A 12,735-nucleotide genomic window follows, 5' to 3' on the forward strand; every position below is an offset into this window, starting at 1 on the left:
CGCCGCAGATTAGAGATGTGATGTTAAGATAGAATGATGTAGAAAACACTTAGTTATGATGGAATAAATCAGTCTAGGTCTACCCGTAAATGGTACCTTTTACTCACCCAGCAACGTTCCTCTAGTGTATTTTGTCCATGTTTCATTTAAAGTTAGTCCATGCTAGGCCGAGTCCTTGGGTCCGACACACCGGGGTAGCGGTATATTCAAGTGCGTGGTCAAGGCGCAGTGCAGGATTCGCAAGACTTGCGCAGACGACGGACGCGCCGCTTCCAGTGTGCGCATAAGACATTAATAATTAAATTAGTATTTATTTTGCATTATTTATTATTTAAAGTAAATTTTTAATGAACATTGAAGAGAAAAAGTGGGAGTAAAAAATATTTTTGATCGTCTTTTCATCGGGTAAGTAATCGGGTGGCTTAATTATTCCAAAAACAAAATAAGTTGGATTTATGGTATAACCCCCATTATCCATTATTCATAAAACTTTACAAGCCTCAATTTTATGTCATCTCTTTCTTACAAATATATAAATCAAAATTAGAGATTAAGAAAAACGACTCATATTATTGTATTCCCTATTTATATCATATATTAATTCTATTTCAGCAAAAAATGAAGGATCTCAAAGAGACTGCCATAGTTCTGTTCATAGCTTTAATAAGCACTAACGCACAGTATTTCGACGATGATGTAGTGGAGAATGTCCAAAACTACCCGCAACCCCAAGTAGCCACCGACGATGCTAGATCTGCTAAGGCACCGTCCGTGATGGACATGCTGACGGAGACTATCGGGATCCCTGCCACGCCGGGAGTTGACCCGCTTGACTTGTTCCGCGACGAGTATCCTCTACCCAAAGGTAAGTCCAGTCAGTGACGTTGACCTTTTTGTCTGATATCTTGGGCTACGAAAAACTTTCTAACCCTTTAACGAACCAGTTTTTTTAAATCTACAATTCAAGCCTCATTGCCCCTCTATATTTCTAAAAATTTTGCATTAAAAAATATATTACAAAAAAAGAAAGGGTATAGCCGTGTTTGTATGGGGCATCGGCCCCAGAAGACAAATTGATTGCCGTTTTGCTAATTTATCAGCCCAGATATAAGATGCTATTTCACCAAATAAACTACTCTAAAATGCTGCAGGTTTTTCAGAAAATAAAAAAAGAAATTTGTTTTTCTTTTTTTTAAATCTAAACTAATTAACCGATTTTTTTGTAACTTATACATATTAATATTATGTAAGTAATCTCGGTGTATATTATTCAAAAATAAATGGAGTTCCAGATAATGTGGTATAGTTTAAGTAGTGAAATTCTAGCTTTTAATTTTTCAATATATATATATATATATTGAAAAATTAAAATAAAAATAAAAATAATATATATATATATATATATATATATATTTCCGAGATATAAAAATACACCCACCAATTTTAGGTATTGTATGTATAAACTAATATTCTATTTTTAAAAACATTCACTTGAATCAACAGGGTAAAAATACCGTGTGTATGGTGTATGTGAACAGAACAGACACAACCGGGAGAACTCCGGGTCCCATATCGGCCGCCGCTCTGTATGAATTTAAATTTTGAACGTGACAAATTGATAAGTGGACTATATTATTATTATATTGGCTGTATGCGGCTTAGTTGGCGTCACGAAATAAAAAAATAAAAAAGCGGGAAACGCGGCTCATTAAAAAGTTCTGTTTTATTATGAAATGCGTTGATATTGATTATGCAATGAAAAAAAAGGAAAATATTTTCAAAATCCCCACGAACGTTATATTACTACATTACATTAAAGATCAAATGACGATATTAATAAATTTTTGAAAAAAAATCATTTTTGATACAAGCTTTTATCGCTGACTGTACTTTTTTCTACAGGCAACTACAACTCATCGAGACAATTCTAAAAACCCCAGACACAATTAGGTTGCGTTGTATAATCACAGAGTTCCTATAACCACCTCCTGCCTTCATCATCAGATCAGCTCGATGGTACCATAATATTGCATGGTCACCCGACTTACATGCATATGCAAATTTTCAGCTTCATCGGAAACCGGGAAGATGGTTAAATTAGTTACCGTAGATTCCATTACATAGTTAGTTACATACAGGTCGAGCTAATAAAAGCGTGTTAATAATGGTAATTTTATTGCGAATACAGTGGTATAGGGTTGCCTGCGAAAATCCGGTCACAAAAAGGGGTTGCTAGGCTTTTAAATAAAATAAGAAGGGAAGACTTTTAGCGATAACTCAAAAACGGCTTAACTGATCACAATTATTTTAACTGTTATTAATATTTTTGTAATTTTTTTTAATATTTTTTGGACTGATGGTTATTATACTATACTCTCTACTCAAGTCCGATGGTTTCACAACTGAGTTTGGCTGAGCTATTAGTAAAAGCCGTTATTGAGAGACAACAAACGGTTTTCATAGATACGAGTATCAACTGTTGATTGATTGAATAATTTTTAATTGGTCTAATTGAGCAAGATCGCTCAAAATTTTTAATTTAACTTGTTGTTGTGCGTATGGACTTGTTTATTTAATTTAATTGCTGTGGTGGAAAAGTAGTCTAAATATAGTAGACGATTTCGCCTTCATCTCCATTTTTGTGGATGTTATTCTTTCGAGTAGCGCTTTAACTATGTTTAAATACTGAACATACTTGTTTCGTTATTAATTAATGGTAATTGCAAAATGTGCCGAAATGACTGAGCGGTATGGAGGTATAAATGAATGGAACATGTTTAGCCAACTCCACCTATAGAGTTGTTTCAGGTTACAGCCAACCGCTGGACGAATACGACTACATCATCGTCGGCGCTGGTTCAGCTGGCTCGGCGCTGGCGTCCCGCCTCTCCGAAGACAAGCAGACACCACGACCCATGGTACTGGTCCTGGAAGCTGGGAAGCCGGAGTCTCTCCTCACCGAGGTTCCCATGCTGGCGGCGCAGTGGCCGATCTCTGAGTATGCGTGGCCGTACCAGGCGGAGCCTCAACCCGGCATATGCACAGGTAATATTACTCAATATATTTGAGGGTAGGTAACGATGAATATTAAACAAGCCACGACCCATGGTACTAGCTGGGAAGCTAGAGTGTTCCTGACCGAGGTTCCCATGCTGGCGGCGCAGTGGCCGATCTCTGAGTATGCGTGGCCGTACCAAGCGGAGCCGCAGCCGGGGATCTGCACAGGTTATTATTACGAGTATGTTTTACTCAATACATTTGAGGATAGGTAACGATGGATATTAAACAAACCACGACCCATGGTATTAGTCCTGGAGGCTGGGAAGCCGTAGTGCCTGCTGATCGAGGTTCCCATGCTGGTGGTGCAGTGGCCGATCTCTGAGTATGCGTGGCCGTACCAAGCGGAGCCGCAGCCGGGGATCTGCACAGGTTATTATTACGAGTATGTTTTACTCAATACATTTGAGGATAGGTAACGATGGATATTAAACAAACCACGACCCATGGTATTAGTCCTGGAGGCTGGGAAGCCGTAGTGCCTGCTGATCGAGGTTCCCATGCTGGTGGTGCAGTGGCCGATCTCTGAGTATGCGTGGCCGTACCAAGCGGAGCCGCAGCCGGGGATCTGCACAGGTTATTATTACGAGTATGTTTTACTCAATACATTTGAGGATAGGTAACGATGGATATTAAACAAACCACGACCCATGGTATTAGTCCTGGAGGCTGGGAAGCCGTAGTGCCTGCTGATCGAGGTTCCCATGCTGGTGGTGCAGTGGCCGATCTCTGAGTATGCGTGGCCGTGCCAGGCGGACCGGCAGCCGGGGATCTGCACAGGAAATAATATGTTATGGGCAAAAAGTAATTAGACAATAAAAATAATGAACTAAAAACACAGTTTATTACGCAAAATAAATAATTTTTATTTTTAACAATCTCTAACTATAGTAATTATATTCATTTGATAGCTTGTTAAAGAGGCCTACTTTGTTGAAAAATCTGGAAATTGAAATATTTATTAAGACAGTAAAAATAATAATACAAACTAGGTATAAATAAACTTAAAATAAAGGCCCTATAAATAAAACACGTCCTCCAAGTCACTGCCGATGGGCAGTGTGCCCAGAAGGCTGGCTGCATTGCCACGTTGAATGGCAATGCTAATGCGTTGAGCAAAATACTGGCCAGCCTTCTGGTCCCTTGTGGCGTCTATAAGGCGCGCCGCTATCTCTTTGTATCCCCGGCGCGCGCTTGGCCCCCACGGCCCCAGCGTTTCGACCCCAAACGCCTCAAAAATATAACTGCTGCCAAGGGTGGCATATTTGCGGCGTTTGAGGTCTTCTGCCATGGACGCGGCACGACCAGCAATACTGCTAGTGCCCGGAAGGTGGGACGGCACGAGGGTGTCAACGCATGTGGCATCCCAGACTAGAGGCCGTCCCATCCTCCAAGGCACCAAAGTCATACCGTCAGGCCTCTTGCCGTCGTCCCTAGCCAGACCTACGGGCTCGAGTATGGCCGGAACTTTGACGCTGACAAAGGCCCTTCGGATGACATCATTGATGCTGGCGTGTCTAGGTATTCGTTCGGCGCTTCTGCCGCAGGAAAGCCCATGATGTCCATGTCTGTCCACCATGGCACCACAACGGCAGCGATGGGGGACGTTGGTTACAGTCCCTATGCGCAAACAAGTCGCCAGTCTAAAGGTGGTGTTGTCCAATAGGGTACCTATGGACGGGGAGGGTAGAGCTTGCAGCCACAGACCCGACTCCCACTCCGCAGTGGCAAGAAGACGAGCTCGATCCGGCGTACTAGTTGACGTATCAACAAGGTTATTCCGTACTAGACGGCAGAGCGGCTAATTAATTTAAAGTAATTTAATTTCCATTACTTACATGTATTTTTTTTTAATTACATGTAAAAAGTAATTACGCATTCAATTAACAATTGCAATTGCAAAATGTAATGATTAATTAAATTTTTAATTACATTTCGAAATTAAAATTTATAATTAATTACTTTACTCAATTACGATTACTTTTATTGAATGCAAGTTTTCGATCATCTTTATTTCCAAAATCAAATGAAATTTTTAATGAGCTTTCAACTCCCATCTTCTTCCCCATCCCATCTTCATTGTTCTTGGGACACATTGTTGTGTCAGTGTCTTTTTTTTTTCGAACGTAACACCAACTTTTTATTACTTCATTATGGAAGAAATGTTAAAATAAGTATCTTTTGTTATGTTATGTATCATTTTTCTCTAAGATCAACTATTATGAAGATAGACGGGGTAGTAATCGACAATATTTAAAGGCGTTAGTCGGCCCTTTTTGGGACTTGGAAATTTCAGTGTCATTTATTTCGAACGTAACACCAACTTTTTATTACTTTATTGTGGAAGAAATGTTAAAATAAGTATTAAATAATTTCACTTTTTAAAGGTTTTGGTTGGAGTCTGCCCTAGCAAATATATTTGCCCTAGATGAAAACTTATAAAAATTGAGAAATGTAAAAACTACAATTTTTCGTTAGCCCCCTCTTAAAGAGTGTTTAATTAAACTTCAGCGAGCGAGAACAACCGCTGCTTCTGGCCCCGCGGCAAAGCTGTGGGGGGCACGAGTGTCATCAACTTCATGATATACACACGCGGACGGCCCCAGGACTGGGACAGGATCGCCGCTGACGGGAACTATGGGTGGTGAGTGAATTATTTCAACTACAGTCAGTTCAGCGAGCAAGAACAACCGCTGCTACTGGCCCCGCGGCAAAGCTGTGGGGGGCACGAGTGTCATCACCTTTATGATATACACACGCGGACGGCCGCAGGATTGGGACAAGATCGCCGTTGACGGGAACTATGGGTGGTGAGTGTTCAGTGAGTGCGTCCATCGCCAGGCAAAAGAGGTGTGGACTTAGTACAGTACCTTTATTACTCCTTCGGTAACCCGGATTGACGGGTCCGATTTGAAAACACGGAACACGTAACCGAATAGAAAGACCAAAAAATCATGGGAACTTTCAATGGGAAAGAGCTCGTGCTTCTGAGTCGAAATAAAATTGGAATTCTAAAATTTGAAACAAAAGTGTTAAATTAATTTTTATTTTTAACAAGCAGAAACGTATGTGAACGATGCTATTAAGCCAGATCCAGAGGCCGTGAGTTCAAGTCTCACCCAAGGCAGTCACTTTTCCACTGTTAAATTTATTCTAAGCTTATAATTCATATTCATAATTCATAATTCTTTATTGCAACCATGATGGTACAGTTTAGATGTAAATTATAATATACAATGTCTCACATGGACCCTGTAAGGGCACATCATATCAATCAATAGCTTACTCATAACATATTGTTATTATATTTATTGTATTGTATGTAGCAAATTATTAATTTATCTAAAAAAAAAATTGGTCATAAAACTAACTAACTAACTTAAAGGTGTTTAACTTTAAATAAAATAGTCCATCAACTCTAAGTCAATGCCCACAAGTCCTGCATAGAGCTAGCACTAACTGTCTTGTCATTGTCAGATCACACAGGTAGGTAATTGTACGCATTCCACAGGGTAATAGTAAGCTAATGCATGCAGATTGCCCTGATACATTTCCTAATATGTTAATCAATGCTGTGTCAAACCAGGAAGTGATTTATATCAAAAATGTGAAAATAATTGCAATGTATAAGTAATTTAAGTAATTCATTGCAATTACATGTCAGTGTAATTATATCATTCGAGCATTAATTATTAAAGTAACTTCATAAGACAAAGAAACGCGCCTATGAAAAAAGGGCATCTCCTTACATACATATCCACCCGCGGGACACTTTTTGTAAGAAAGGATGAAAGGAACAGCGCTTTTGTATTTTATATTTTTATAGGTACAGTCGCCATCAGATATATCTGAGCGGACAACGTGTTCACAATATCTGAACACGCACTCTAACGCCCTGACAATAGCCCGCTCTGATATATCTGATTGCGACTGTACTTAAACTTAACTAGAAATGTCGATTGTATTATTGTATCCCGATAATTATTACGTTGAACGGAAAACTGTTGTTAGGATACACTAACTAGGATGGGTAGCATCTGTTGGCCGTTCCTTTCAACCTTTCTTACGAAAAGTATCCGGCGGCAGTATAGTTGTAATAACCCCTAAGGCAATAGCAGTGTCAGTCAGCTTGGCATCGGTTTACAAGACACAATAAGTAAGTAAAAGATTATTTCTGACATTGACATAAAATTTAATTTCACCTGGCCTGAGGTTTAATTGTGAATGTTTTCCCACACCAGAATTTATTTATCTATTGATTATAATATGAAGTTCTTGGTGAATAAATTAAAAGCCATAAGTGCAGTTGAGGGTGACCAAGCCATTTCTATATTAACTATTCAGATAGACAGTTACTTTCGCATTTATAATATTAGTAGGTATAGTAGAGATCAAAGATAGATATAACTTCGTAATAGATGGATACAGTCTAAGAAAAAAACGTGCCTCGAAAATCAAGAACATTTTACTCTCGATCAGATGGCGCCACTACCATTGGCCTACTCTCGTATAGATGGCATTGACGGTTTCGTTTGTTATTTACCAATTGTAACGCATATCAGTGAAAGAACATGGGTCAACATAATATAAAAATAATTAATGCAAATATTGCAAATAAAAAAACATTTATCCATATATAAATACATTTTTTTTTTTCGTTTTAATCGTGTGTCGATAGATGGCAGTGAATTTACTGTGGCTACAAAATTTACTATGACAGTACCGCTCTATCCTATTATATCCTCTTTGGTAGAGATATAATAGCCATATAGCAATGCAAAAAATAAACATTTCGTGCCAGTAGGTTTACAAAAAACCTTCCAACTCTTTTACAACATATGTTTTTTAACAAATATTCCTGGGTCGTGACGAAGAAAAATTGCAGTTTAAAAGAAAACTCGGCTCAAAAGTCACTGGTTTTTTAACACCTTCAGCATTTAGACTTCGGCTTTAGACAATTATAGTTAGACCAAGACAACCAAGTCTTCAACGATTTTGATAGCACACGCATTTCAAGTGTTATTTTAAACGTCAAACTTATATTAAATTTTACGTATAAATAACACATGCACTGCGTATGCTATCAAAATCGATGCAGACTTTTCTTGGTCTAACTATACATACGTTAGTCATACGAGGTGCATTGGCATAATTTCGAAAGCGGTAATTTTGAAATGCCATATTTATATATTAGACTATACAAGCAAAAAACTAGAAACACTATATACTTTAGCAACATTTGCGCGCTGTAACTCTTACCAAGGTAGAGTCAGCTTATTGGAAGCGCATCGCGACTGCAATAAGTAAATGTTACATTATCATAAACTTATGAATTTGAGGAATCGTTTATTGCCTAAATCGGGCAGATTTCTTAACTGATGACAAACGTTAAAAGTGATATAGCGAAAGAGTTGTTTCAGTATCATTGCAAAGATACATTGAAATTTAGATACCCCACTGGCTACGCTGTTTGCGGTTGTCAACCGTACTGCTTGTAATAATCATCATGTACACATTTTTCCAAATATATAATTTTTACTTAGTTGTAAATGTATTTTTATCACATATTTAGGAGGATGGAGGTGTAAAGATAATTTAGTGTATAGCCGTAAAATGCCGTTGGTAATATACAATAAGTAAGTAAGTAATCATTTATTGTCAGATTGTGCATGTCAGTATACAGATGTTACAATAGTATCTTATAATAGTAAGTGTCACAATCAACCGGTTTAGGGTATACAATAGACTTATTCCTAAAATACAATAGTAATATATATATAATAGCCAGATAAATTACATTCCAAAGACAGAGTCAATTCAATATTAGTATAGTTTACATTACAATTCAAGTCAATATACATTATAATTTACATGTCAAGCGATCGAATTTGTTCTGTTCTGAGAAAAAAATCATCGAGATTGTAAAAACATTCAGTTAATAGAAAGGTTTTTAACTTAGAGAAAAATTTGTTGCTTGGTAACTCTGTCCATGACATAGGAAGTGCATTGTAAATGCTGACAGCCATGTGGTAGCAATTTTTCTTATTCACTTCTAATCTACTTTTTGGGACAATCAAAGCTTTATGTGTGACTGTGCGCTTTCCAATGTTACATTTCTGATCAAATAATTCCAAATTGCATTTAACGAATTTACACATTTCTAAGATGTATAAGCTCGGAACTGTCAAGATTCCATATGTTTTAAACAACGGCCTGCATGACTCTGACCACCTGACTCCCGCTATAGCCCTCACGCATTTTTTTGTGCTATGAAAGCTTGTTTTACATTTGTGCCATTTCCCCATAATACTATTCCTTAGCGCAGTGCAGAAGCAACATAGCTATGATAAACAAGTAGCGCGGTTTTATTTTAATATGTATCCATAATTCTGCCCTCATAAGCCAATTAGCGGTATTTCAAAATTTAATGCAAACATTTTACCTGCAAATAATAAAAAATGTTTATTTCATTTCAGGTCATACAATGAAGTCGTGCATTATTACATGAAGGCTGAGAAGGCAGATCTGAGGAGGCTGCCTAAACACCCTCCATACCACGGAGAAGAGGGCCCGCTTAACGTCGAGAATATGTCTTTCAGGTAAATTTCAATTTAGAAATCATAATTCATAAATTATATATTATTTACACTATTGCCTAAGATTTATAATATCTAAAACGCAAAATGTCTGAATAGTAAAATTACTAAATCTCTGGTTGTGTAAGCCTAAATTTAAGGTATATTGCCACTCAGACAATACACGTCTGAATGGTAATATACCTTAAATTTAATTGAATCATGCAATCAAGTAAAAGAAAAAAATCGTTTCTGCACATCAAAAATATGAAAAACGCTGGGGTCCATCAAATCTGGAGTTCGTCGGACTGTTTCTTTTCAAAAAATAAGTCCTTCAAAACTTAACTAGGTGGAGCCCCGTGAAGGTTCGTTAGGTACCTTCAGATGCCCGAAGGGCAAAACCGCTCAGAAAAAGGAGCCCCGCGAAGCGAGGCTCCGTCTAGTTAAGTTGTGAAGGAAATGCTTTTGGAAAAGAAATAGTGCGGTGGGACCATGCGACTTGGTACTACTTATGTGTCGAAAGGACAATCCCTCATGCCGTTCAGGCATTTTGCTTCTAAGACCTAATGCGATTTAGGAATTTAAAAAAAGCAGACTTTATACCTTTCAGACATTTTGCTATTAAGACCTAATGCGTTTTAGGTAATTAATAAAGCAGACATGATGCATTTCAGGCGTTTTGCTACTAAGACCTAATGCGATTTAGGTAATTAAAAATGCAGATATAAAGCATTTCAGGCATTTTGCTACAAAGGCGTTTATCGTTTTAGAAGACCTGCTTGAAGAGTAAAAAGGGTTGTTGATTACTTGAATTATTTTGGTGTTTTGGGTGGGAATTATGGAATATCTTAACTGGCATTAAACAGCGATGGAGTAAATTGTAAAGAATATTGGTCCGTACTTGGGACGATCAAAACACACATAGTGATTCAATTAACACACCTATGGGGTCAATTGAATCACTCTTCCACATTCTCTTTAATTCCCTATCATTACGTAACCATGGGCGATAGGCTTTTCAAACACATTTTCTTTAAAAACGAAATAAATCACCTTTAATAACTGTAAAAATAAAATAGTTACAGGCGGTTAAACATAAAGTGTTTAAAACGTCCCCGTCCTACACTTTAAAAAAAATTGTCATCGGAGTAATCTGAGACACGCAGTTTTCACTTTTGTAAATCAAGAAATGCATACCCAGTGAGCATTTTATTCTGTTTACAGAACCGGGCTAGTCGAGGCGTTTTTGGAAGCTGGAAGGCAAATGGGCTACCCAACTGTCGACTATAATGCACCAGACGGCTTTGGCTTCGGATACGTGCAAACCACTACACACTACGGCCATCGTGTCACCGCCTCTAAAGCCTATCTTCATGACCACAAACGTAGGAGGAACCTGCACATCCTTCCCTCAGCGACCGTCACTAAGGTCCTTATTGAACCTATCACCAAGAGAGCGTACGGCGTTGAATATGTCAGGAATGGAAGGAAATACACAGTAAGGTGTCGTAGAGAGGTGATTCTATCAGCCGGCCCCATCGCCTCACCTCAACTTCTCATGCTGTCAGGAGTCGGGCCTAAAGAACATTTAGAGTCCCTTGGAATACCAGTCATTAAGGACCTCCCCGTAGGCAGGACGTTGTATGATCACGTAGCGTTCCCAGGAATTGTATTTCCACTGAGCAGAAACAACGCAAGTTTGACGATTCAAAAAGTTTTGAAAGCAAAAAATTTAATACAGTGGTTAACATATGGCGAGGGGCCACTTTCCAGTATCGGTTCGATTGAAGGTATCGGATATATTAAAACATCCCAGTCGGAGGATCCTGAGCAAGTGCCTGATATTGAACTAATTTCCATGGCAGGCTCATTAGCTTTAGATGATGGCCTATTTTTTAGAAGAGCGTGGAAAATTACAGACAAAACTTACAATGAAGTCTTTGCTCCCTTAAATGGGCGCGACACTTGGTGTGCCGTTCCAATGCTTTTGCAGCCAAAATCCACGGGCTTTTTAGAGCTTCGTGATACCAATCCCTTCTCTCATCCAATAATGCACGGTAATTACTTAAGCGATCCTAGGGATTTAGCGACTTTGAGGGAAGCTGTTAAGACGGTGATCCAAATAGGGCAATCAGAGCCTTTTAGGAAGTATGGTGCACAGTTGCATCTGGGTTATTATTCTCAGTGTAAGGATGAGGTGCTAGGATCGGATGCTTATTGGGATTGTGCTATCAGGACGCTGCTCATATCTCTTCACCATCAGATAGCGACGTGTCGGATGGGGCCACCGAATGACCCCGATGCGGTGGTAGACCCCGAGTTGCGAGTGTACGGGATCGACGGGCTGAGGGTGGTGGACTCGGGGGTGATCCCTCGGCCAACGGCAGCGCACACCAACGCACCAGCGATTATGATCGGCGAGAAGGCAGCTGATATGATAAAACAAACATGGTGAAGTGTGGTGCATTAAATAAAATAAAATTATAGTTAAGTTTACTCCTACTTCAAGAACCAATTATACGAGTAAAATCTGAGGTTTTTTTAACATCAACCTGACAGTCATTCGAATACATTGATACAATAATTAATTTTATCTGGAAATTCACATTACAATAAAACCCAAAATTATTATACAAATTTGAGCAAACTTTCTATCGAGGCAAATTCAAATAAGTAATCGCGTTTATGAACCATGAAATAAATCCTGAACTTTTGTGTATAGTATTTGAGAGATAAGTATTGAAGTTATGCTTAAAAAAATAACAAAAAATTTAGTTAATGCAAATTCAGGCGCATTTATATTATTATAGCATAATTTCTTATATGGACTATTGTCTGAAATAGAGTGATTTTTTTATTTTTTATTTATTTATTTATGTACACGGCTATATTTCTTTAGAAAAATATATATAAGAAACGCAAATAAACACAAAATACCACAAGATCCATTATTAGTCTATAAGGCCGACCTTCAAAGGTCTGCCTACCGGATAAAACATATTTTAAAATATGCTTGGTTCAAAAGTTAGAGGGGAAAACACATTTTTTTTCTTTCGAAGCGATTATTTCCGAAATAATTCACTTTACCAAGAAATTTTTTGTT

The 12,735-nt window shown here is 38.2% G+C and overlaps 1 protein-coding gene across 1 annotated transcript; it reads left to right on the top strand.

Annotated features, from left to right (window-relative positions):
- Nucleotides 1-620: 620 nt before the first annotated feature.
- LOC134743255 (glucose dehydrogenase [FAD, quinone]-like) lies at nucleotides 621-12,124 on the top strand. Its single transcript, XM_063676665.1, has 6 exons — nucleotides 621-865; nucleotides 2,809-2,963; nucleotides 3,144-3,225; nucleotides 5,569-5,701; nucleotides 9,534-9,656; nucleotides 10,857-12,124. The coding sequence occupies exons 1-6, from the start codon at nucleotides 775-777 to the stop codon at nucleotides 12,085-12,087; spliced, it is 1,815 nt and encodes a 604-aa protein (XP_063532735.1). The 5' UTR covers nucleotides 621-774; the 3' UTR covers nucleotides 12,088-12,124.
- The last annotated feature ends 611 nt before the right edge of the window (nucleotides 12,125-12,735 follow it).

The sequence above is a fragment of the Cydia strobilella genome, chromosome 1, assembly GCF_947568885.1.
Source record: "Cydia strobilella chromosome 1, ilCydStro3.1, whole genome shotgun sequence".
NCBI lineage: Eukaryota > Metazoa > Arthropoda > Insecta > Lepidoptera > Tortricidae > Cydia > Cydia strobilella.